Source organism: Carcharodon carcharias, chromosome 3, assembly GCF_017639515.1.
Source record: "Carcharodon carcharias isolate sCarCar2 chromosome 3, sCarCar2.pri, whole genome shotgun sequence".
Lineage (NCBI taxonomy): Eukaryota > Metazoa > Chordata > Chondrichthyes > Lamniformes > Lamnidae > Carcharodon > Carcharodon carcharias.
Window position 1 is genome coordinate 38,567,782 of NC_054469.1, and position 26,935 is coordinate 38,594,716.

General features: G+C 40.5%; 1 protein-coding gene across 3 annotated transcripts in view; it reads right to left on the reverse strand.

Annotated features, from left to right (window-relative positions):
- The window catches only part of larp4b (La ribonucleoprotein 4B), a 131,243-nt gene that overhangs the window by 16,041 nt on the left and 88,267 nt on the right, over positions 1-26,935 (reverse strand). For all 3 annotated transcript variants that reach the window (XM_041184386.1, XM_041184385.1, XM_041184387.1), the window contains exons 14-16: positions 13,004-13,183; positions 10,566-10,699; positions 7,990-8,101 (exon numbers count right to left, since the gene is read on the reverse strand). In XM_041184386.1, coding sequence (XP_041040320.1) covers positions 7,990-8,101; positions 10,566-10,699; positions 13,004-13,183 — 426 coding nt within the window. The remainder of the gene's footprint in view (positions 1-7,989; positions 8,102-10,565; positions 10,700-13,003; positions 13,184-26,935) is intronic.

A 26,935-nucleotide genomic window follows, 5' to 3' on the forward strand; every position in this document is an offset into this window, starting at 1 on the left:
CTCCAGGGAAAGCAAAGCAAACGCTTCAAAAACACTCTGAAGTTCTCTTTGAAGCAGAGCAGTGTTGACATTAAATGGCTGGGAGAAGCTTGCTACCACTTGTTCAAAATGACTTGTCCATTATGAGACATCATGCTTTAATACACAACATCTCATTGATGAGGTAAAGTAGGAAAGAAAAGGAAAAAATCCTGCATTCTGGATCCTCCTACCTTGTGGACCATCCTACACAAAGATCTGTGGGTCATTATTCAACCTGTTCAGTCAGAAGACCACCCACGGCTGAACCTAATGATCTCGAGTAGAAGTCATCCTTCAAAGGAGGGATAGCCCTTGCTCAACTGTGCTACTCAATTCATTAGGGGCTGCATAAAGATGTTTCAGTGAAAAGCCTCAATTCAGCTCTTCAGATACCACAGCACAGAATCCAGGTTGGCACTTCACTCTATAGTAATGAGGGAACACTGCACTGTCAAAGATTGCATCTTTCTGATAAAACATTAGATCAAGATTCCATTTGTTCTCAGATGGGCACAAAAGATCCTGTGACATCATGTGATGAACATGGGATTTTTTCCAAAATTTATCTGAAACAGATCAGGCTTTTTATAGGAACCTGCTGTATGCAAATTGGTTGCCACATTTTCCTGCATCACTTCAATAATACTTCATTGGCTGGTATGGAACACATTCAGGGTTTGGAAAAAGGTGTTATATTAAAAAGACAAATTATTCTTTTGAGAACTGTTACTGCACAAATAATTTAATAGTAAATAATATACGCTCATATCAAGTCACAAATCCCCATTTATTCCCTTCTGCACTGTGTCTTGGGTACCTTGCACCAAAATTACTTCCTCTCCCACACCCCACTCTACACAAGTGTATTCCTTGACAAATACTCCTCAATGAAGTTAATTCCTTTCTCACCATTTTAATTATTTCAATATTACATGAGTGAAGTAGTCTCAAATCAATATGGCACCATAAACACTTCCAATAATAACTGAAAGCTCATAAATGCAACCAGGTTTTTAATAAGCCATCAGTTTTTCATGCAGTGTATTTTCCTGTGAACACTACATTAATCCACACCTGCTGGCTTTTTAAAAAATATCAGTTTAACCTCAGTAAAAACAGCCAGTTTAGAATTTACTGCTCAAAATAGTGAGGCAGCAAGTGCCTAAGTATAAACAAACTCCAGGAAAGGAAAGCCAAGAATTGTTTGAGCCTTAACACAGCATCTCCTATTTCATTAGGCAGGCATTAGAAGCAAAAAGGATTGGGCAAGTTGTATTTTCATTGTATGAATTTTCTTCTTGCACTCCCAGCAAACACCATTGCATGCTCTCCTATTTAAAGGAGTCCTCATACAATTGCAGAGGTGCAAAACTTTGTATCAGGAAGGATCACACCCCATGCCAAATGAATAATATTGAAAAAAATTCTCTTGATGTCGGTCTCCCTGGCACGGGCATTACCTACCCCTAGTTGTCCTAATACAACAAAGGGTGACTTGTTAGGCCACCTCAAGATGCAAGTTAATAGTCAACCATATTGTTGTGGTGCTGCAGTCTCAGCCTTTCCAGGTTACGCCTTTCTTCTCTAACACAAATTAGCAAACCAATTTGGTTTTTAAATGACAAATCGACAAATCTTGCTCACTTCTACTGACATCAGGTTTTTTTCTTCCAAAATAAAGCTGAACTCAATTTTCAAACTGGGATCCTGAATTGTGTTTACTGGGTTAACAGTGCTCTGTATCACTAGTCTAACATAAGCACTGCATCATTATACCCTCAATTTGATTTTTGTACTGTACCAGTGAAACTTTTTGTCCAGGAAGGGATTTATTTAATTTTATATTGTCACTGTAGTAAATTTTGTTCACTTGCCATTCACCTCTTCCCCAACAAAACACACAAGTTATTCAGGATCTAGAGAAAGATATAACTGGGATACCAAAGCGGCTAACAAAATGAAGTCTTCCACATGCTATTTTTAGACAATGGGAACTGCCCACTGCCATCAGATATGCACATTGTTAATATTTGAACGGCTTTCATTCATTGAGCACAGTGCAGAGTCTTAGCTATACAGATTCTGTAAGTACAAGGAAAGATGCTTTCCAAAGCTGCTTGTTTAGGGGCGCCAGGGTGGTGGTGTCAGGAATAACTTGTACTAGTTTTGAGTTCAGAAGCTGGCAAGAATCAGACAGATCTTTCTGATTGACTGTCAGTCAGTCCACGATACTGAGTAGTAAAGTAAAGTATGCCACATCAACAGTGCAGCATACATACTTAGTTTTTAATGCTACAAAGACTGATAGGAAATGGGTAAAGCTCATGAAACGATGCAGTCATGTACTGGCAGCACGTACAAGACCACAGAACTCAGTTACACAATGGAGGAGTCTAATTATTATAGCCCATAGCCTTGGAAAAGTCTACTTCACAGAAAAGCTTTGTCTGTTGAATTAGAAATGTAGAAACATAGAAAATAGGAGCAGGGGTAGATCATTCAGACCTTCAAGCATACTCCACCATTCAATATGATCAAGGCTGATCCTTCACCTTAATGCCATACTCCCGCTCTCACACTAAAATCTTAGTCCTCAGTACAATTGCCCATACTTAAAAAAGACTTGGCTCCCTTTTCATCATTTCACGATATCCACCCAGCCTACCTCAATACTCAAGTGGCACCGCCACTGCTGAATTCATCTTGAAATATGCAACAAAATTTCATAACATCTCCCACAATATAATTATGTTCTAAAAACCTAATATGTTAGCTAGAAAAATCAACGTCACTTTAGGATATAAAATGCAAAGCACTAATTGACAACGTAAAGCAATGTGCTGGAACTACACTATACGCAAGGTGCTAAATTTAGCAGTCCTGACTTCTCATGCACCTTACTTTGAATATTAAGTGTGGACACATGCATAATTTGAACAAGCATCTAGATACATTAATCAACCATTGAGATTTTTAAAAAAGCAAATGCAAGATTTACCTAATGAATTAGTGAATACAAAAATATGCACAACGCTTCACCAAACCTTTTTCCCCCCTTAAGCCAGGTGACCAAATTCTGACTGCTCAAGTCTTCTATGAGCTTAAAACAAACCTTGAAAATGCATTCAGGCAGTGATACAGTTCAAATTGTTTAAACATCTTTAGTAGAAATCAGTTTTAGAGGATTAACATACCTATCACAGTTACTTCAACTGAGAAGCACTCAGCTGATAGATTGCCTAACCAATACAATGACCTTTATTCTTTGAATGATATGCGTCTTCCACATGCTGTAGCCTAGCTTGATAACGCCTGGGAAACCATGTGCTGAGTATGCACATCACTGATATTGCAAGCATGCAATTTTGCACACTACTGTCTGCTCAACATGGCCAAATTGTTCCAAGGTGAAGCAAAACACCCAACAGAACAAGGCCCTAAAGCAAAACATGTCCAAGGCCTGTGGAAAACCGTATCTTATGATGAATATATTATTTGAAAATTGAAAACTGAGCTACCATGTTGGTAATCTATCCTGCGCAACATTCAAGAGCATCCCTAATACAGTTATGTCGCCGACATATTGCCTATCAGCTGTCAAGATTCATCTGCCAAGATTATACTATCTAGATTTAATTGCACTGTAATGTCGTGAAGGAGAGGAATACTTCCTGTAGCAATCTACGCTATTAAACTACAACGCAATTTCATCCAGAAAGCATAGATGGATTAACTTTCATCAACCACTCATCCAAACTTTCTCTCTGCAATACAATAGTTACAATGTTTTCAGCCAATCAGTTGTTTGCTTTGGGCTTTCATACCATTGAAAATAATGTTTCAAGCTAAATTGCTCTGTATGCGAAACAACTTGGGGCTCTGAACATCTACATGGAGAAAATTTACTGGGAGTGGTAGCAGAGTGGTAATGTTACTGAATAATCCAGAGGTTTGGACTCATGATCCAGGGACATAAATTAAAATGCTACCAGCTGGACAGTTTCAGTTAATTAAATAAATCCGAACAAGTAAATAAAGCTACTATCACTGTGATTGATGCAGAAACCCATCTTGTTCAGTAATATCCTGTAGGGAAGGAAATCTGCTATTTTTCACCAGTCTGGCTTAGGTGACTCCACACCCACAGCATTGGGGTTGATTTCCAACTTCACTCTGAAAAGGTCCATCAAGTCACTCAGTTATCAAGGTTGAGTGGTGAGAGGCAATAAATGAGGGCCTTGCTGGCCACATCCACATCCCATGAATGAATTAAAATTAGGCCACAGTTCCGACAATGTGGATAAAATAATGCAACAACTTCTTGATCCAAATGAAACTGGGAAGCAACCTTTAGGATTTTAAAAAAGCCTAAAGCACTGTTTAAATGCCAACTCAAATTTAGTTGATTCACATGAAAGGCTGCTAAGTACATGACTCTGCTATAACACTTTTCATATAATAACGAAACCCACACTGGGAATTAACTTGACATATTCCTAAAACGGGCTATGGCAATATCCAATCATGGCCTACTCTTATACTTGGTTGAAAGGTGGAAGTAGTCTCAACATCTACCTGAACAGAATGTGTGGACCATCATGTGTAGTTTCACAGGATGTATGAATAAATTAGACTTATATTTTAAAATTGTGAATTTGCACAGATTTAAAAAGTATAGGTTATAATCTTAGGTATTTGGTGTGAAGGAGGGGGGGCATTGGTGGGGGGTGGTGTAGGTTGGAATACACTAAAAGCGGAAATGAGGACTGCAGATCAATCAGAAGTGAAGGTGAGATTATAATAGATAAGAAAATAGCAGACTATGAGTGAGTATTCATGAGTTTTTACAGTGGGGGAAGACAACAAAATACCAGTGCTGCAAGGGAACCTAAAAGTCAAGGAAAGAAGCTTAGTCTAATGGAGAAAATAATGGAACTTATGATAGGCGATTCTCCAGAACCTGAAGGTTTCCACCCCAGGATCCTTAAAGTGGGTAAAGGAATTGTAGATGGTTTAGTCATTATTTTTTTTAAAACTCCGATTCAAAAGTTGCTCTCTTTAGCTCTGAAGAGTCATATGAACTGGAAACATTTTTCTTACCACAGACTCTGCCTGACTTGCTGTGTTTTACCAGCATTTTGTTTTTTCTTTCAAAAATTGCACCTTTGGACTGGAAAATTGCAATTGGTTGCTTAGGACAGGAGAGAAAGTTATCAGGTAATCTTTGGCAGTCCCTCAGGATCAAGAATGACTTCTTTCCACTGGTGATGGGTCCTGAGGTCTGCAGACCATGCTACATGTACAGCAGGTAGTTCTTGAAGAGTTGGGTTGATGGGCCTTGCCAATAACACCCATATCCAATGAATGAATTAAAATTAGTTTACAGGAAGTTTGTGTGCTCCAATGTCCAGGCTTCACCTCTGCTTGTTCCAGAAGTCTGTGTTTGGTGCCTTCCTGCACAAGCCTTCCCCGTTTTGGGTGGTCACAAGCTAGAGTCTCCCATGAGTCAATGGGTTTGGCCTTTTCAGGGATACCAGGAGAGCATTCCTAAAGCACTTCCACTGTCTTTTTGGGATTCTCCTACTGTGATCAAATTCCGAATTGAGCAGTTGCTTCATGTCTCTGAACATGTCCTGCCCAGCAGAACTGGTTCTGAGTGATTAGCGCTTCAACGCAAAAGAGGTTGGCTTGAGGGGGAACATTGCTATCGGGCCATCTTACTTGCCACCAGATGTGAAGCATCTTGTGAAATCACAACTGATGGTACTTCAGTGCTTTGAGGTGCCTGCAGTAGGTTGTCCAAGTCTCAGATATATAGGAGCAGAGGTCAAAATCGCCCAGGAAACCATGACCTTAGCCTCAGTTGAGAGTCCCTGGTCCTCAAATGCTCTTTTCTTCAATTGGCTGCAGGCTGAGCTGGCACATTGAAGGCAATGGTGAATTGTCATCTATGACTGCCTTTGTCAAAAAGAGGCTCCCATGATATAGAAAGTGGTCTGCATTTTCCAGGATCTCACCAATGATCTTAATCAACGTGGGGGTGAGAGGGTGTTTTGCGGTGTTTTTGGGAGCTGGTTGGAAGAGGACCTTCACTTTCCAGGTGTTAAGTGAAAGGCCCATTTTCTCATGTGCTTTGGAGTGAGTACACATCAACGTCATCTATATACTGAAAGTTCCATGCTGGAGTGGCATGCGTTTTGAAGGGTAGCCTAGTTTACTGTCTCTTCTGTAGATTATCTCTACACCAGAAGGTAATTTGGAGATGAGATGCTGCATTGCAGCAAGGAAAGTGGAGAAGAGTTGCTGCAATGACACAGCCTTGTTTGGCCCCAGTTTTGACTGAGGTAGGGTTTGTGGTGGTCCAACAGTTTCCATCTCACTGTGTAATAGGCAGAGGATGGTGACAAATTTCTGAGGGTAGTAAAATTTGAGGAGGATACTCCATAAACCTTCATGGTTGACAAAGTTAAAAGCTTTTGTGAGGTCACAAGCGACCATGTTCAGTGGTTTCTGTTCCCTACATTTCTGCTGCGCAGTGAAGATTTTCATGACTACTGCCAGAATATTGTCAGGATCCATTGCCTTTGCAGTACCCAGTGCCTTCATCCAGTTCTTGATATCATGTGGAGTCGAATTGGCTGAAACCTGGCACCTGTGATGCTGGGGACCTCTGGAGGAGGCTGAGAGGGATCATCCACTTGGCACTTCTGGCTGAAGATTGGTGCAAGTGCTTGAGAGCTTATTGGAGTTGCCACAGATTTCTGGCATTGATTATGACTGATTAGTAAACAACTGAATTTTGATGAGGTGATGAACATGGTGGACCTAGGCAATTTAAGAATGAAATCAGAAAGCACTTCCTCACACAAAGGGCAATGGAAATATGGAATTCACACTCCCGAAAAAGGCAATGTTACATCAATTGAAATTTTCAAGACTAAGAGCAATAAGTTTGAGAGATAAGGGTACCAGTAGAAATGGAACAAAGGTGGGTAAATGGAGTTCATGCACAGATCAGTTGTGATCTAATTGAACAGTTTACTCCTGCTTTATGACACATGGACAGCCAGTCAACCTACTAGATTAGGAAAGGTGCCAGGTCTAGCAAAGGAAACTTGCTCAACCCAAGCAGAAATTCAGTCAGAATTTGAATACTGACCAGGTAAGTTCATGAACAGTGTGACATTTCTTTATTTCAGGGTTCTATAGTTAGCTGTGGTCAAATCACACTCAACTGTTACTGCTTACATACATTTGCTATGAAAAAGCAGCCTCACCATTTGTATCAGGCATCATCATTCTAGTGTTTTCAGTGCACCTTTGTAAAGAAAAAAGGAATCAATGCACAAAAGATATGTGCAGGAAGACATGTAGGTTATACCACAAAGGGATTTTACTGTTATACCCCTGGATTAAGACAGTTCTAGCATACATCTGAAAGCAAGATGCTCAGGTCACGTACAGGGCGACCCAAAATCTACAAGACCCCCAACATTCAAGAATGTGCAAGGTTTGCTTTCTATTAGTTTAAATTTAAAATTATGGTTGATTTCATGGACACAAAGCCAAAAACAGATTTTTTAAAGAGATTAATAACATGTGGGACAGCCTGGTTCTACCACTGCAGTTCTTAAGTATACTTTTGTGCTTCAATAAGAATTGAGCATTAGCCTTCAGTCTCGTATCATATTTTCAGCCAGGCAATTTTATGTCAATTCCTCTGTTTCACTTTGTTAATTTAAAGCTGCTCCTATCAATGCAACATCATCTCATCAGCATGTAGACATTGACCAAAATAAGTTGGAAAATTAGGCTGTGGAAAACATTTGGATGTAGTCAACAAATTTTAAAGTGTGGAATACCTGGATGCAAAATTTGGCAAGACTTGGATCAAAAAGCAGCTACTCTTAACATCACAAGTTGCTACATAATAAAAATCAATTCCATTTCTCCCAAAGAAACACTTACTGTGGCTGCTCCATTGACTTGTACTGATTTGCTTGCAGTAGAAAGAGGTGTAGTCAGTCTTTCCAAAGGAGTCTGTGTTTCTCTTTGCTTGGTTTCTTGGCTCTTCGTTTCACTATTTAAAAAAGGCCACAAATGTAATTCTTATTCTTATGAACATTGGCTATGAGAATTCTTGCTAAAACAAATTTTTGTTCCAAGTCACGAAGTGACACCAGTGCAGAGTGTTTTCAACTTTCTGGTTTCAGTGAAGTGCTCAAGACACACGTGCATGACAATAGCCTGCTCAGGTGACAACAGGGTCCTACCCATGCACTCCACCCTATTCTAATTTTTCAATTTTATTTTAGGTACCTTCCCCTCCCAGAAGTGAAACGAAGAGGGCAACATAATTTTATGCAGAACAGCAACAACGGCCTTCCGTTTTGGGCCCGGAACCTCAGGAAGTTTGGCCTCGAAAGGGGTATAGTTCAGATTCACCACAACATAATGGTTAAATTATGGGTGCAGATTTCAAACTTGGCTAGTGTTTCTCAAGTTTAAGAGGTTGAGGAGTGATGTTATCCTTGTATTCTAAAGGGATTGGATAATGTGGATTCCTCTGAACTGCATTCTATGGTGGGAAAAAAGTTGGGTAATACAGGAAAGAAATCAGGAAGCACTTCACACAAAGTAGTGGAAATATGGAACTTGCCCTTTCAAAAGGCTTTGGATGCTGAGTTAATTGAAATTTCAAGACCATGATCAATTTCTTCATTTGATAAGCATAGTAAGGATATGGAACCAACTTGGGCAAATAGAGTTAAGGTACAGATCAGCAATGGTCTAATTATTGATTAGCGGAACTGCCTCTGACCTGAATAGCCTGCTCTGGTTCCAATGAAGTACAAGTTTTAACAGTCAAACACTAGAGGGAAGATTATCAAAGGATCACAAAACTAGTTTAGTTGGTCTTCTTTCTTTCTCAGAGAAAATGCTATTAAACTAGTTTTCTCTCTGAGTATGGGAGAAACCAAACACAAGTAAATTGAAGTAACTGTTCACATTGAAGGTTGAGAAAATTCAATTATTTTAAACCTCTGCTGCCAAATCACATCCTGGACAGGCTACAACTCAATAAATTAGTTCCTTCAGTTGACAGTGCAAATCCTGTGTTTGCTTCCTTGTTATTTCAACCATTGCTTTGTTCAGTATTGAGTTCAAGCACCTGACTTACCCAAAACAACTTGGCCTTCAGGGATACTGAAAATACCCTTTAAGATATGAAAGCTAAGAGAGTTACCCTTTGCTGACTGCCACAGGAGTGGCAAATTGACATGCTTCCTACTTACTGATGCAATATTTATAAGTGAGTCCATCTGCTATGGACAACTTGTTGTTGGGCCTTGGTAAAGACCAATTCCAGAATAAAGATGACTGGTTTGACTGCTATGGGGAAGAGTAAGAAAGATATCAATAGGTTACCTAGGAGCTAACTCAACTGGAATTCTTCAGCTTTTTTTGATCTGGAATAGGCAGATAGTTGGCTGATTGCGTGTGGAGACTGATGTTGGAGTTGGTACTAAGGACACACACTGTGCACACTTAACGAACATGGTTCACCTTGTGCACTTAATAACAAAGTTCAAAAACACTGGAGTGAGTGATTCTATTTCGTATTGGGCCCAGGGAGTCACCTTTACATCAAACCTTGCTCTAAATTTCATATTTCAAGTTGTATGATGATAGAAGAAAATCTATTACTAGAAAGTATGCACGCCACTGAAGACAGGTTTGAAAACAAAGAAACTAGACAGGACTAAAAGAATCTTCAGTTATGAAGAAAAAGACAAAGGTTCAACATGTGCTAACAACTGGAGGGAAAGGATCTGTTAGGTTTTTAAACAAAGGAATAACTCATTTAAAAGCACTAAAATGGCTGAGACTGAATGAAAACAAGCCTTTACTGAATGGCCGCAGGACATGCACTGTCAGTCTTGTTGCATTTAATTATGCAGATTATATTTTTTACCATTAATACAGTGCACATAAAAAAATTTGTTCGTAACAGATGTAATTGAGGCTTCTAACTGGTGCACTGAATACAAGTAGTGCTTTTTGGAAGGAAGAAGCCAGCAAAAGCAGCTGATCATGGGCACCACCTGCTGGAAATTTAAGTTAATACAGGAGGGAGAACACATTATGCTGGACAGACTTTGCTTAAGACAGGGGTAGAAAGCAGTAGGACAATGCAAAGGAATCAGGAAACTATACAAATAAGTAACACCCAAGATTGACAGTCAAAAGCTGATGCCATCCATTACAATCAGTTAGAGGCCAGTGAACCTCTCAATATAAAGCGGGTGAAATTTGAAATCTCAGGTATTTATTAAAGAGAATAAAGCCACAAGATTGACAGCTTTAAACAAAAAGAAATTTTACTATACAGGAGTCAACAGAACAAACAGTGAATACTATCTATCTTATACTCTAACATACAGAACCAACATTTAGTTAACAAGTCTATCGAAAGATAGGTACATAAAAATGCTCTCATTCAAGTATCATTGGTATCCACTACCAGAATTTAAATAACTTACTTGATTTCTGGAGAACAAGGTGGTGAAGGGGAGCCCTCAGAACTCACTGGCAGTGCAGTTGGAGATATGGATGGAAGTATCTCCCGTGGTATTCCCGAAGGTATAGTGTTAGTGCTTGCATCAACATTTATACTCTAAAATGAAAGTGATCAGCATTACAATCCTAGTTACTTTAGTCCAGAGATCTTAGTGGGCATACAGCAAGCTGACTTCAGTCAAGAAATATTATAAGGTGCCATCGTCTTAGCAGCCATAATTCTGCTTGGACTATAGTTGCAAACATTAACCTCAATTCCAATGCAATCCTCTTTCAACTCGTAACTGTACTTCATAACTGTCTTGCACAAGTGCTGTGCTGAGAACAAATCTGCATTCAATTTCCTTCTATTAAGATTGCAAAATACAGATATCAAGTCACAAATAGCTTGCTCAGATATGGAAATGCCCATCTTAATCACTGCCAATTTTCTATTTGGAGAATGGATGGTGGAGTTAATTATACAAATTTTGATGCTTGTGATATACACTGACTGTCAATACATGATCTGTTCAGTTAAATCTACTTGTGCTTAAACATGGTTTTAACTATAATGAATGTACACAATCTAGGTTCTCAGGAACGCGACAGCGATTTAAGCTCAAACTTAACAATGATAAAATTTGTACAGCCTCAGTCTGACTAACGCTTTTCACAAGAAAAGGGCTTGCATTTGGATAATGCCTCAAAATGTTTGAGAGGCAGTGAGACACTTTTGAAGCATCACCATTGTTGTAGTATAGGGAAATGCAGCAGCCAATTTGCATAGTCAGTCTACAAATGTCAATGAAATACTGATCAAAATCTGTTCATAATGTTGGTTGAGGGATATAGATTGCCAATGAAACCAGAATTCTTTTGCTTTTCTCAAAACTGCCTTTTTACATTTATTTAAAGAGTAGATGGGATCTCTGCTTAATGTCTCAACTAAAAACGACAGCATTCTGTTGGGAGGCAGGTAGTACAGAACTGTTATGAATTACCCAAACCTGAATTCTGTTTCCTTACCCATTTTCACTCATTTGGACACTTCGATAAAAACAAAAAACTGCGGATGCTGGAAATCCAAAACAAAAACAGAATTACCTGGAAAAACACAGCAGGTCTGGCAGCATCGGCGGAGAAGAAAAGAGTTGACGTTTCGAGTCCTCATGACCCTTCAACAGAACTGGAGTTCTGAACAGAACAAGTTCTGTTGAAGGGTCATGAGGACTCGAAACGTCAACTCTTTTCTTCTCCGCCGATGCTGCCAGACCTGCTGAGTTTTTCCAGGTAATTCTGTTTTTGTTTTGAACAAGACACTTCCTTCCATTTCCCCTGGGATACCTTGAAGCTTTCAACTTGAGACTTGCTCGTCATATCATCTCACTTGGCCTAGTCAATTCAACCCTAAACAAGCCATAATTCTTCGAAAATACTGCAGACCATGTTCTCATCTCAAAGTCCAACATTCCCATCACCTCAATCCTCTCCAAGCTCAGTGTCCAGTGAAGTTATTTAATTAAGTCTCACTCTTTATTTCAAATCCTCCTGTGGCTTTCTCCACACCTACATGAAATGATGCTCTCTAACGTCATGCACCCACTGCTCCTTTAATATCAACCTTGTCTTGTCTACAGCTCCATTATTGGTAGACAATCATTTAGTCACTGGGCCTATGGATCTCACTGCTTTATTCCTTCTGCCTTGCCACCTCCCCCACATCAAAATACTTCCTCAAAATCCTTTTGACCTTGCCTTCAATCTTTATTGTGGCAGTGCTCCAATTCCATTTGCTGCCTTTCCATTCAGCATCTAAAATTGCTCAATGCAAATGGAGAATGCTTGAGATGCCTGGTGTGTGAATACAGAAATATAAATTAGTGCAGTGATGTTTCAGGGTAAGACCCTCCAACTAAATTAAATAGCCTGTTGTCAAAGAGAACCAAAGGTAGATGCAGACTGCCTCTTGGGAGTCATTATTCTTGTATAGCTCAGAGTTGTCTTAGTTCCAAAGCTAGCCTTCATCTTTCAGGTAACAGACAAACCACCTCTCTATACAAATAATTTTTCATACAGTTTAAGCTATCAAATGGTTCAGGACATAGTGTAGGGATAGACTTTAGGTAGTAGTTGAAAGAAAAATACTTCCAATGGTATTAGTTCTGGAACTCTGCAAAAACTTGCTTGGCAAGCATGTACATCACTCCTCAATCTAGATTTCCTCTGAATTCTTGGGCTGAAATCACGCTGAACTGAATCATGTACCAGACCTGACTGATTTCTCACCTGGTTAGAATTTATATCATATTTAATGGAGCTTTACTTTTCAAAGCAATAACAGAGTTTATAATGAACTATTCCATGACTCTATTTAAATATGATGGATGGTCTTCAAAAGCAGAACCAATTACCACAATACCTGTAATATCTGAGCCTTCTCTTTTGGAATTACTTTGACCACATTTGATAGTCTGTTTTCAAGAACCTCTTCAGTCTTCAGGTTGCCTGCAGCTCCAGGCAAAGGAGGAAAGTTGGACAACCCTAGTTCAAAGTTAGGTGATGGCGGCTTTGGCGGAGGAGGGGACTGTGTCTGGGACCGCTGCCAAAAAAAATTAGTAGTTTTAAAATAACAGTTCCCTCTCTGACATTTTTTTGGAAAGCACTCAAAATTGATCTCAATTTACATGTCCAGGAATGCACTAACCCATGTTACTAGATGGGCATGAAAACAATTAGAAGGTTCCAAATGGCTGCTATTAGGCCTTAAGAATAAAGTATATCACTGTTACATTGAGCCTTCCCTCAGAGGGTACAAAAGATTGCTAACATGCAAACCTGATGGTGGCAATAACAGCAAATTTCAAACATTCTGTACAATGTTAAAACAGCAAAATCAAACTTATTGGAATACCACCAATGTGGCAACCAATTTGTGCACAGTACACTTCCATGAAGAGCAAAATGATAATGACCAGATAAACATTAAATTCAGAAGGTAAAGTTTTTCAATTTTTGTTCTGCCACTAATTCTAACTATTGTAACTAATATTCCTGTGCATATTTTTGGAATCTAAAACATTTAATGGTGTGGGTGTGGTGAATGCATAGTTCCTGGTCCTGTCTTCAATTACCTTGCTCCTGGTGGGTAAATACATTGCCTCTGCTCTATGTCCCTTCCTGCAGAGAAGATATTTGGCAATATACATTACATAAATATATTAAAAAGTTTCTGCCAATTTGGCTTTAGTTTGTTAATACATGATACAGCTTACATCTCAATGGATTACTTAGTATTTGGAAACAGAAGTAGATTTTGCATAGCTTTGATCAAGGTATTGTCAGTTGATATGCTGCTTTATGATGGGCATTTTATGTAACCTTCATTCTATTAGGTAGTGTTAATGTCTTGTCAGGCATTTCCTGATTGGCAAAGGGCCGACCTGAGCAGTGATGCCTATTCCTTTAAGCTGCATAGGGGAAATCTAACCTTTTACTGACTCAACAATGGTGGATGAGGAGTTTGAAGGTAATGCTGAAAGAGCACTGCAAAAAAGGCACATCTAGAAGTAGGTTAATTGGCGCTGTCACAGGAAGGGTCTAAAAATACTGTCCCTCCTCATGATGCTCTTGGTTGACAGCAGCTTTTAAAATCTGCAGCTTCTATCCTTGGAGGAAAGAAGCAACCATTTAAAAACACTTAAAATGTTATTGTGATTTATTACTCTTATGAATATAGATCAGAGCCATTCAGGTTCAAATGCGTTTATACAGTCATTATTACATGGAATGCACAAAAATAACTAAGGGAGTAATAAAGAGGGAGAAATTGGGATGAGAGAGAAAGCCAGCAAGAAATGTAAAAACAAACAGCAAAAGCTTCTACTATTATATAAAAATGAAGGGTAGCTGAAATGAGCGTTGCTCCCTTAAAAGGAGGAGACTGCGAAATTAATGGGAAACAAGAAAATGGCAAAGACTTTGAATAAGTATTTTCTGTCACAGTACAAAACACAAAAATCACCCCAAGAATAGTAGAAATCAGGGGGCAAAAAGGAAGGAGGAACTTAAAACAATTGCCATTTCTAGAGGAAAAAGTACTAGGTAAACTAATGGAAGTAAAGGCCAACAAGTCCACAGGACTTGATGACCTGCATCCGAGGGTCTTAAAAGAGTGGCTGCAGAGATAAAAGATTCATTAGTTGTAATCTTCCAAAGTTCCTTGGATTCTTGAAAGGTCCTGTCAGATTGGAACATCACGAATGTAACTCCTCTATTCAAGGAAAGACAGAAAGAAAGCAGAAAACTATAGGCCAGTTAGCCTAACATACATCACTGGGAAAATGTGAGAATCCATTATCAATGAGGTAGTTAAAGGACATTCAAAAGAATGGTTTCATGAAAGGAAAAAAGTGTCCGATAAATTTGAATTCTGTGATGATGTCAGAAGCCGGGTCAACAAAACTAGTTGATGTAATGTATTTGGATTTCCAAAAGGCATTCGATAAGGTGCTACATACCCACGGGGTAGGGATGATATATTAGCATGCATAGAGGATTGACTAACTAACAGGGAACAGTCAAGATAAACGGATCATTTTCAGGTCGACAAACTGCGACTAGTGGAGTGTCATAGGGATCACTACTGGGACCCCAACTATTTAAGAACCATATTAATGACTTGTAGCCAAAATTGCAGATAACAAAGACAGAAAGGAAAGCAAGCTGTGAGGGGGGAATATAGAGAGTTGGCAAAAGGTTATAGACAGGCTAAGTGACTGGGTACAAATTTGGCAGATGGAATTTGACATGGGAAAATGTGAGGATGTCCACTGTGGTGGGAGGAACAGAAAAGTAGATTATGTAAACGAAGAGACACTGCAGACTGCTGCAGTATGGAGGGATCTGGGTGTCCTTGTAAATGAATCACAAAAAGTTAACATGCAGGTACAGCAAGTAATTAGGAAGACAAATGGAATTTTGTCCTTCATTGCAAGAGAAATTGAATATACAAGTAGGGAAGTGTTGCTACAGCTGTACAGAATAGTTGGTGAGACCATACCTCAAGTGCTGCATACAGTTTTGGCCTCCTTAGCAAGAATGTGCTTGCATTGGAAGCAGTTCATAGAACATTCACCTGACTAATTCCTGGATTAACGTGGTTGTTTTATGAAGAAAGGCGGAAAAGATTGGGCCCATACTCATTGGAATTTAGAAGAATGCGAGGTGATCTTATTCAAACAGATTCTGAAGGGACCTGACAGGATAGATGCTGAGAGGGTATTGTGTCTCATGAGGAAATCTAGAACTAGGGGGCACAGTTTCAAAATAAGGGGTTTCATTTAACAGGGGGATGAGGAGGAACTTCTATTCTGAGGGTCATTAGTCTTCGGAAGTTGCTGCTCCACAGAGCATTGCAGGCTGCGTCACTGAATATATTCAAGGCTGAGTTACACAAATTTTTGATCTACAAGGGAGTCAAGGCTTATGGGGAGCAAGCAGGAAAGTGGACTTTAAGGCCACAATCAGATGAGGCATGATCTTATTGAATGGCAGAGCAGGCTTGATGGAGCAAATGGCCTACTCCTGCTTCGACTTATGAACACACTGCCACATGGGGTAAATGAAGCAAAGATCACTGCACCTTTAAAGAAAATACGGATCATTTCCTAAGCAGAAGAGACTTGGGGCCATATTTGCTGTGCTATTGGCAAGCTGTCAAGAATTCACCATCATTGGACTGGAGGCACCTAGTACCTTGCAGACTTCCTCTGCTCTCGTGTGTAAATCTGAAAGCTGCAGCGGAACATTCTATTCTCCTCCAAAGGCTTCACTATTGCACATGCTGGCATCAAGGTTAGAAACGAAGAAATGGCACTGGAGAGAATTTAGGTTGACAGCCCATTCATAACTAAGTATTTTTGCGACAACGTTTGGAGTGTTTCATTTGGTGTTTCCAGGCAGAAAGAGCCTTCCGAGTCACTTTACAAATAATCAAAATAACCGAGCAATAAGGACAATGGCACTTCAAAACAACTGCAGGGAGAATCTAATTTTTTTAAAATTAGAGACTGCACTTTATTCTGATTAAAAAATGTATTTATGATTCTTCAAACACTAATTTATCCTGCAGCTTTTGACAGAATGAGTAAAGGAAGTGGCTGCAGAGATAGTGGAGGCATGGTCGAAATATTCCAGAACTCACTGGATTCCAGGAGGGTCCCAGCAGATTGGAAAACCACAAAGGTGACACTCTTGTTCAAGAAGGGTGGGAGACATAAAAAAGGAAACTATAGGCCAAAGTCAGCTTAACATGTCATTGGAAAAATGCTAGAGTCCATTATTAAAGAAGAAATAGCAGAGCATTCAGAAAAGCTTAACGCAATCAGAGTCAGCATGGTTTCGTGAAAGGGAAGATTGTTTGACAAATTTGCTAGAGCTCTTTGAGGATATAATAAGCAGAGTTGATAAAGGGGAACGGGTAGATGCACTGTATTTGGATTTCCAGAAGGCACTCGATAAGGTGCCAAATAAAAGGTTATTGCACAAAATAGGAGCTCACCGTATTGGGGGTAACATATTAGCATTGATTGAGGATTGGTTAACACACAGAAGACAGACGGGATTAATGGGTCTTTTTCAGGTTGGAAAGGTGTGCAGTAGCATGCCATGGGAATCTGTGCTGGGTCCCCTATTATTCATTATTTATATAAACGACATAGATGACTATGTGGAGGGTAGGGTTAGTAAGTTTGCAGATGACACAAAGATTGGCCGGGTGGTTAACAGTGAGGGTGAGTGTCTTGGGGTACAGGAAGATATAGACAGGGTGTTCAAATGGGCAGATAAGTGGCAGATGGAATTTAACCCTGAAAAATATGACGTGATACACTTTGGAAGGAGTAATTTGACAGCATGACACTAGGAAGTTCTGAGGAACAAAGGGACCTTGGCATGTGTGTCCATAGATCTCTGAAGGCAGAGGGGCATGTTAGAGGGGTGGTGAAAAAAACATATGGGACACTTGCCTTTATCAATCAAGGCATAGATTACAAAAGTAGGGAGGTCATGTTGGAGTTGTATAGAACCTTGGTGAAGTCACAGCTGGAGTAGTGTGTGCAGTTCTGGTCGCCACATTGTAGGAAGGATGTGATTGCACTGGAGGGGGTGCAAAGGAGATTCACCAGGATGTTGCCTGGGATGAAACATTTAAGTTATGAAGAGAAGTTGGATAGACTTGGGTTGATTTCTTTGGAGCACAGAAGACTGAGGGGCGACCTGATTGAGGCGTACAAGATTATGAGGGGCATGGACAGGGTGAATAGGGAGCAGCTGCTCCCCTTAGTTGAAGGGTCACAAGGGGACACAAGTTCAAGGTGAGGGGCAGGAGGTTTAGGGGGGATGTGAGGAAAAAGTTTTTTTTACCCAGAGGGTGCTGACAGTTTGGAATGCACTGCCTGGGAGGGTAGTGGAGGTGGGTTGCCTCATATCCTTTAAAAAAGTACCTGCAGGAGCACTTGGCACATCATGACATTCAAGGCTATGGGCCAAGTGCTGGTAAATGGGATTAGGTAGGTAGGTCAGGTGTTTCTCACCTTGTCTTTGTGCAGACTCGATGGGCCGAAGGGCCTCTGCACAGTGATTCTGTGAAAGATGCAAGTGCTACAAGGATCAGTACTAGGGCCTCAATTATTTACTATCTATATTAATGACTTGGTTTGGGGGGGGGGGGTGGCAGAGTGTCATGTATCCAAATTTGCTGACGATACAAAGATAGCTAAGGGGGCATGTTGTGATGAGGACTTAAGGAATCTGGAAGGGCGATATAGATAGGTTGAGTGAGTGGTCGAAAACTTGGCAGATGGAGTTTTATGTAAAAGATGTGAGGCCATGCACTTTGGTAGGGAAAATCAAATGACAGACTATTATTTAAATAGAGAGAGACTCCAACAGTGCAGCAGAGGGAGATCAGGGTGTTCTTGTGCATGAAACACAAAAAGTTAGCATGCAGGTACAGCAAGTAATTAAGGCAGCAAATGGAATTTTGGCCTGTATTGCTAAAGGGTTAGAGTTTAAAAATAGGAAAGTCTTGTTACAACTGTACACTGTGTTGGTGAGGCCACACCTGGAGTACTGTGTACAGTTTTGGTCCCTGTATTTAAGAAAGCATATTCCAGCATTGGAGGCAGTTCAAAAGAGATTCACTAGGCTGATTCCTGGGATGAAGCGGTTGACTTATCAAGAACAGCTAAACAAGTTAGGCCTTCATTCATCAGAGTTTAGAAGAATGAGGAGTGATCCTATTGAAATGCACAAGATTCTGAGGGGACTTGGTAGGGTAGGTGTTGAGATGTTTCCACTAGTGGGGGAATCTCAAACTGGGGGACAAAGTTACATAATAAGGGGACACTCATTTAAAACTGAGATGCGAAGGAATTTCTTCTCTGAGGGTAGTGAATGTCTGGAATTCTCTAACCCAGAGTGTTGTGGAGGCCAGATCATTGAAAGTATTTAAAGAGGAGGTAGATAGATTTTTGAAGCATCAAGGAGTTGAGGGAACTGAGCAGCTGGCATGAAAGAGGAGTTGAAGCCTGAGGCAGATCAGCCATGATCTTATTGAATGGCAGACAGGCTTTGAGGGGCTGAATGCTCTACTCCTGCTATTTCTTAGATTCTGTGGATGTGCCTTCTATCCACTTCATGTGATATATTCTTTGCATTTGGGTTAGAGAAAGCCATGTTGAGGTCCACGCAGTGAGGAAATTCTCTCTTGAGCGAAATTCTTGTCCCACCATAGTGTTAGGCAAGTTTGTTCTTTACTTCAAACAGATAGTGCCGTCACTTTGCCACTGATTGCAAAATCTGGCCACCGTTTTGGAGCAAGCAAAGTGACATTTGGTTCTGGTTCAATCCAGCAGAAAATTGCCAAATACATGTGCTGAATGACCTCTTTCTGTGCTATAAACCTCTTGAATTTTCGGACAATTAGAGTTCAAATAAAATTGTATTTTTATTTAACTACTCAAAACCCCAGAGCAACAGAATTCAAACAAAGTTTAAGTTTCTCCGCCAGTTGCAGGGTGTTACACAAGGCAAGTTTAGAGAGTCTCAAACCATTTCTAAATGGTGAGGACTCAAATTTAAAGTGTGGATAAGCTGCCAAACTCATACTACGCACATTTTTCTAGAGGCTATATTTCAGTAAGTTATGAGAACTTCACTCTGCATCCAGCTTAAACGTTTCTACATTAGATCAAGGGTAATGTCAATCAACGTTGCCGAAAACAGAAAAGTAGCTCTATCTCAAGCGACAAAAAAATCTCAAACCAATTCAACGTGGCCAATTTTAAAATGAGTTACTTGGGGGGGGAAAAACCTGTCACATTTATAACAGGGTGTCGACAAGCTGCTCACAGGTTTTAAAATTCAACACTAAACTCCTGACTGTCTGTGCAATCACCAATGAAATAAGAGGGCCTATTTATTTATAATGACACACGTTAAGAGGAGGAGTTAGTAATACAGTGGCATGGTGGTAATGTCACTGGGCGAGTAATCCAGGGACCCAGGTTAATGTTTTGAGGGCATTGGTTCAATCCAACCATGGCAGCTCTTTCTATTATTCATTCAATGGATGTGGGCTTCGCTGACTGGGCCAGCATTTATTGCCCATCCTTAGTTGCCCCTGAGAAGGTGGTGATGAGCTGCCATCTTGAACAGCTGCAGTCCATGGGGTGTAGGTACACCCACAGTGCTGTTAGGAAGGGAACTTCAGGTGATGGTATTCCCATCTATTTACTGCCCTTGGTGGAAGTTAAGTGCAATTAATTAATAAAAATTTCTGGAATTGAAAGCTAGTGACCATGAAACTACAAATTGTTGCAAAACATCTGGTTTAATGTCCTTTAGGAAAAAAAATCTGCCATCTTTGCCCGGCCTGGCCTACATGTGACTCCAGGCCCATAGCAATGCGCTGACTCTTAACTCTGCCCACTGAAATGGTCTGTCAAGCCACTGAGTTCAAAAGCAATTAGGGCAACAAATGCTGGTCTTGCTGGCAGCATTTACACCACTTGAAAGAATAAAACAAAATACTTACATTAAAACTAAAATACTCATGAGGGTATTAAAAAAAGAGACACTGCATGCTGCAGAGCTTTAGAGACCCTGACAGAAATGAATATAAAAAAAAATTAACTTGAACATATCCCGTGTAAAGAAGTGTGATCTATACCAAGGCCAAAAAACGTCAATGGACGATATTATGCTCATGTGGGAATATAAAAAGTGTATGTCAGCAATAAAAGGTATTGTAAGCAAATTAGGTTTCAAAAATTTCAAAATTAATTCCAACAAGTTCTGAGACTATCACAAGCAAACAGGTTTCTCCAATATAAATGTAGCGGTGCTGGTTCAATTTTGGAACAGTGAAAAGTTGGATATTTTATTTTATTGCTTTCCAAGCCTGAAGTCAGATTGCCATTGATGGCAGAGGAGATGGAGAGCCAGAACTTCCAAGGTGTGGCAGTCGAAGGGGGTGCTCAGATGGGTAGTCTTAAAACCCTTAGGGTCTTAGTGAGATAGTCGATGCGTTGGTTTTAATTTTCCAAATTTCACTAGATTCAGGGATGGTTCCATTAGATTGGAAAATTGAGAATGTAACTTTTATTCAAAAAGGGAGACAGACAAAGCAGGCCAGTTAGCCTAACATCTGTCATAGGGAAAATGTTAGACGTTATTATACAAGAAGTTATAACACAACAGTTACATAAATTCAAGGTAATCTGACGGAGTCAATATGGTTTTGAGAGAGGGAAATTCATGTTTAACCAATTTATTGGAGTTCTTTGAAGGAGTTACACATGCTGTGGCTAATGGGGTGGATGTACCGTACTTAGATTTCTGGAAGGCATTTGATGAGAGGCCACATTAAAGGTTATTGCGGAAAATAAAAGCTCATGGTGTAGGGGATAACATATTGGCATGGACAGAAGACTGGCTTGCTAACAGGGAACAGAGTAGACATAAGTGGCCTTTCTCTGGTTGGCAACATGTAACAAGTGGTATGCCACAGGGATCAGTGCTAGGGCCTCCACTTTTTACATTTATAGAAGTGACTTGGATGAAGGAACTGAAGGTATGGTTGGTAAATTTGCTGATGACACAAAGACAGGATAGTAAGATGTGAAGAGAATGCAAGGAGGCTACAATAGGATATAGATAGGTTAAGTAAGTGGGTAAAGAACTAGCAAATGGGTACAATGTAGGAAAATGTGAAATTGTCCATTTTTGCAGAGCTCTGAGATGCAGAGGGATCTGGATGTCTTAATGCATGAATCACAAAAGGCTAGTATACAGGTACAGCAAGTAATTAGCAAAGCTAATGGAATGTTATCATCTATTATGAGGGGAACTGAATACAGAAATAGGGAGGTTATGCTTTAGTAATACAGGGTATTGGTGAGGCCACTTCTGGAGTATTATGTGCTTAAGAAAGGATGTAAATCTATTGGAAGCAGTTAAACTAATACTTGGAATGGGTTATCTTATGTGGAAAGGCTGGACAGGCCAGGCTTGTATCTACTGGAGTTCAGAAGAATAAGAGGTGATTTGATTGAAAGGTGAGATCCTGAGGAGTCTTGACAGGGTCAATCTGAAGAGGATGTTTCTTCTTCTGGGAGAATCGAGAACTGTGGTGGTGGGGGGGGGGGGGGGGGGGGGGGGGAAGAGCTGGGGTCACTGTTTAAAAATAAGGGGTCATTCATTTAAGACTGATGAAGAAGAATTTTCTGAGTGTTATGAGTCTTTGGAACACTTCCTCAAAAGGTGGCAGCAGAGTCTTTGAATATTTTTAAGGCAGAGCTAGGTAGATTCTTGATAAGCAAGGGGTGAAAGGTTATCGGGGTAGGCAAGAATGTGGAGTTGAGGTTAAAATCAAGTCAGCCACGATCTTATTGAATGGCAGAGCAGGCTTAAAGGGCCAAGTGGCCTACTCCTGCTCCTAATACGTATGTTCATAGTCAGGGGTCGGTACTACAGTTACCCAGTAGTTAGAAGTGGTTATAATTTTTCTAACTTTTCTTAGGTAACTATTCTGGTAAGAAAGTCAGAGCCACCCAGGATATGAATTGGAGTCCTGGGTGTCTCCCGCTGCAAGGTGATTGCCCCTCAAAAGTTTGAACTCAAGCAGCCTTTGCGGCGGCATCCACAGCACATTATCTAGGGTATCTCCCAGGTACGACCTTCTGGATCCGAAGTTATGGGCCAGACATAATCCAAATGGCTAAAAAGGTTACATACACTTGAGACAATACAATGTGATCCCTGAAGTAGTTGCATTTTGAAATTTCTAACATCTTAACTGACCCTAAATTCTAGAAGATTGGAGAGTACTCAAAGTAACACTACTTAAAGGAAAGGGATCAAAGTACACCAAGAGGTGTACTAACAAGCAAGCTTCTTTTGGAAAATTTATAATCTCATCACACACATTTGCAAGGAATCAAGTATTTCAGCAAACCTCTCTGGGTCAAATTCATAGTCAGGTCAAAGCTGCAGGAAGCTTTCAAGCGTAAGGAGCGTACCCATGTTATTTTATTATGCAACTTGTCTGACGGCAGTTTTAAGATTAACACTGCTCAATGTTTCCAGATAGTAAATAGTGAAGCTGATTGGAATGTAGGTTGGAAACTGTGGTGCAAAACCTTTCACATACCACATTGGAGACAAAACCATATTAATGTTCACAAACCACTGGAACTGCTTCCACCCCTCTCAAGTTCAGATTGTGTTTCAGATGGGATAGTTGAGTTACACCATAGGGCTATAAGCTGCAACCAGCATTCAGAGCGGAGTCGGAGAGTTAAAAGAGCCCGAGAAGGGGCGAGACCGAGAGCAGAGCCACAGAGTTAAGAGAGGGCAAGAAGGGACCAAGCGCTGAGTTGGAGAGTTAAAGGAGAACGAGAAGGGGCGAGACAGATAAACAAACACAATAAAATTCTAGAATACATAGGAATTATTCTGAATTAAGATAATTAAAATAAATTAGTAAATACTTCACATGAAGATTTAAGATGTGTCAGTGCAGATCGGCCATGTGGAATGTGCATCTTGCGGGATGTGAGAAGTCATGCAGGCACAAAGTGCCCTTGAAGACGATATCTGCAGAAAGTGTCACCAGCTGTAGAAACTTGAGCTCCGAGATACAGAAACTTGAGCTCCGAGATACAGAACTTGAACGGTGGCCGGAGTCACTGATGCATCCATAAGTCTGAGGATTACGTGGATAGCACGTTTAGAGAGGTGCAGCTAATTAATACACGGGCAGAGAGGTGACCACCATAGTATCTAAGAGAAACAGGCAGGTACTGCAGGAATCCTGAGGCTATCTTACTCTCTAACTGCTTTTCCATTTTGGATACTGATGAGCAAGATGGTTCTTCAGAGGACTGCAGCAACAGCCAAGTCCATGGCACAGCTGCACAGCAAGGGGGGAGAAGGAGGAGTGGAAGTGCTATAGTCTTAGGGGATTCCATAGTTCAAGGAACAGACAAGCGTTTCAGTGGCCAGAGGCATGACTTCAGGATGATATGGTGCCTCCCTGGTGCCAGGGTCAAGGACGTTAGAGAGTGGCTGTGGGAGGGTGAACAGCCAGAGGTCATGGTAGGAAAAGGGTAGGTCATTGGTAGGAAAAGGGATGAGGTGCTGAAAGCAGATTTTAGGGAGTTAGGAAGGGAATTAAAAAGCAGAACTTCAAGAGTAGTAATCTCTCGATTACTCCCAGTGCCAAGTGCTAGTGAACATAAGATAGGAAGATCGAGCAATTCAACATACGGCTGGAGAAATTGAGTAGGAGGGAGGGCTTTAGATTTCTGAGGCATTGGGATCGATTCTGGGGCAGGTGGGACATGTACAAGGAGGACAGGTTACATCTTAACAAGGTTGGGACTAGTGTCCTCACAGGGAGGTTTGCCACTGCTGTCAGAGGGGGTTTAAACTAGATTGGCAGGGGGATGGGAACCTGGGAGGAAATTCAGAGTGCACAGGATAAAAAACTGGCAGTGGGAAGAGGTGAAGTATGAACTAATAATGAGAATGCATCAGAGTTGCATCAAGGTAAATAGAATGCTTGGGAGATTGATAGAATTAGAATAGGCAACACTAAGTCATTAGATAGGGTCAGGATAAGCAGGAAAGCAAAAAAAAAATGCCTAAATCAGGGCTAAATGCGTATGTATGTGAATGCACGGAGATAAAAAGATTGGTGAACTGCAGGCACAGGCTAACAAATGGAATTATGATATTAATGCTATAACAGAGACCTGGCTCATAGGAGGACAGGACTGGGCATTAAATATTTCTGGGTACAAGGTGTTTAGGAGAGACAGGAAAGGGAGAAAAGTAGTTGGGTGGTGGGGAGGCAATATTGGTTAAAGATGACATTACAGTACTGGAGAGAGGATGTTCCATAGGACAGAATCTCTCTGGCTAGAGGTAAGGAATGGGAAAGATGCAATAACATTGATTGGAGCAGTATATAGACCACCAATTAGTGGAAGGAATGTGGAGAAACACATTTTTAAAGAAATTACAGAGAGGTGCAAGAGTAGAGTAATCATAATGGGAGACAAGAGTTCCTAGAATGTGTTCGAGATAATTCTCTACAGCATTATGTTTCCAGTCCAATGAAAGGTCATGCACTTTTGGACCTGGTTCTGGGGAATATGTTGGCCCAAGTGGAGATAGTCGGGGTCAAACGTTGGTAGAAAAGACGATGGCTGAACAATGGGCCACCTTCAAAGAAAAAGTATTGCAGGCAATGTCAATGTATATTCCCTTGTAGGGGAAAGGTAGGACAAATAAATCCAGAGCACCCTGGATGTCAAGGGAGATGGAGGTAAAGATGAAAAGGAAGAAGTGCGTGTACGACATATGTCAGGTAGTAAACACAATGGAGAATAAGGCTAAGTATAGAAGGACCAGAGGGGAAGTGAAGAAACTAAGAAGAAAAGCAAGGAGAGTACATGAAGAGAGACTAGCAGCAACCATAATAGGGAATCCCAAGGTCCTCTATAAGAAGAAAAGGGTGGTAAAAGAAAGAGTAGGGCTGATTTAAGGACAAAAACTGGAACTTGCATGTGGAGGCCGGAGAAATAGTGGCAGTGTTGAATGAGTCTGTCTTTACAAAGGAACAACTTACTACCCAGGCCAATGTGAGACAAGAGGTAACTGATACACTAGAAGAATTTATAATCGAGAAGGTGGTGGTGTTGGAAAGGCTATCTTTACTTAAAATAGATAAGGATCGGATGAGATACATCCGAGGGTACTGAAGGAAGAGAGAGAGTGGAAATTGGAGTCTTCCTTAGACACAGAGGAGGTGCCAGAGAACTCTGTACAAGGGTGTAACATTCACAAAGGGGTGCAAGGATAAAGCTGGCAACTCCAGGCCAGTCAGTTTGACCTCAGTAGTAGGGAAACATAGGAAACTATAGTACGGTATAAAATCAACAGTTATTTAAACAAGTGCAGGTTAATTAAGGAAAGCCACCATGGATTCTTTAGGGGAAAATCATATTTAACCAACTTGGAGGTTTTTTTTTGAGGTGGTAACAGAGGAGGGTGATAAAAGAAATGCTGTTGATGTAGCATATATGGATTTTCAAAAGGCATTTGATAAAGTGCCACACAACAGACTTGTGAACAAAATTCTAGTTCATGGAATAGAAGGGAAAGTAAGCACTTGGATAAGAAATTGGCTGAGTGACAGGAAACAGAGAGTAATGATAAATGATTGTTTTTCAGATTGGAGAAGGTTTGTAGTGGAGGGGTCAGTGTTGGGACCCTTCCTCTTCCTGATATATATTAATTACCTAGACTGTGGTGTGCAGGGCATGATTTCAAAATCTGCAGATGAAACGAAGATTGGAAACGTTGTCAACTGTGATAGGGATAATCTTGAAGGGCATAGACATGTTGGTGGATTGGGCAGACAAGTGGCAAATGAAGTTCAATGCAGAGAAGTGCGAGGTGATTTGTTTTGGCAGGATAGGTATGTTAAGAGAGTATAAAATAAAGGGAGAGCCTCTAATTCAGATGCAAGAACAGAGGGGCCTCATAAGTCATTGAAGATGGCAGGGCATGTTGAGAGGGCAATTAATAAAGCATATAGTATCTTAGGCTTTATTAATAGGGTTATTGAGTAAAAAGGTAAGGAGGTCATGTTGAACTTGCATAAGACACTAGTTAGCCTTCATCTGGAGTACTGTGTCCAGTTCTGGGCGCCATATTTGAGGAAGGAATGTGAAGGCATTGGAGAGAACACAGAGGAGATTCACGAGAACGATTTCAGGGA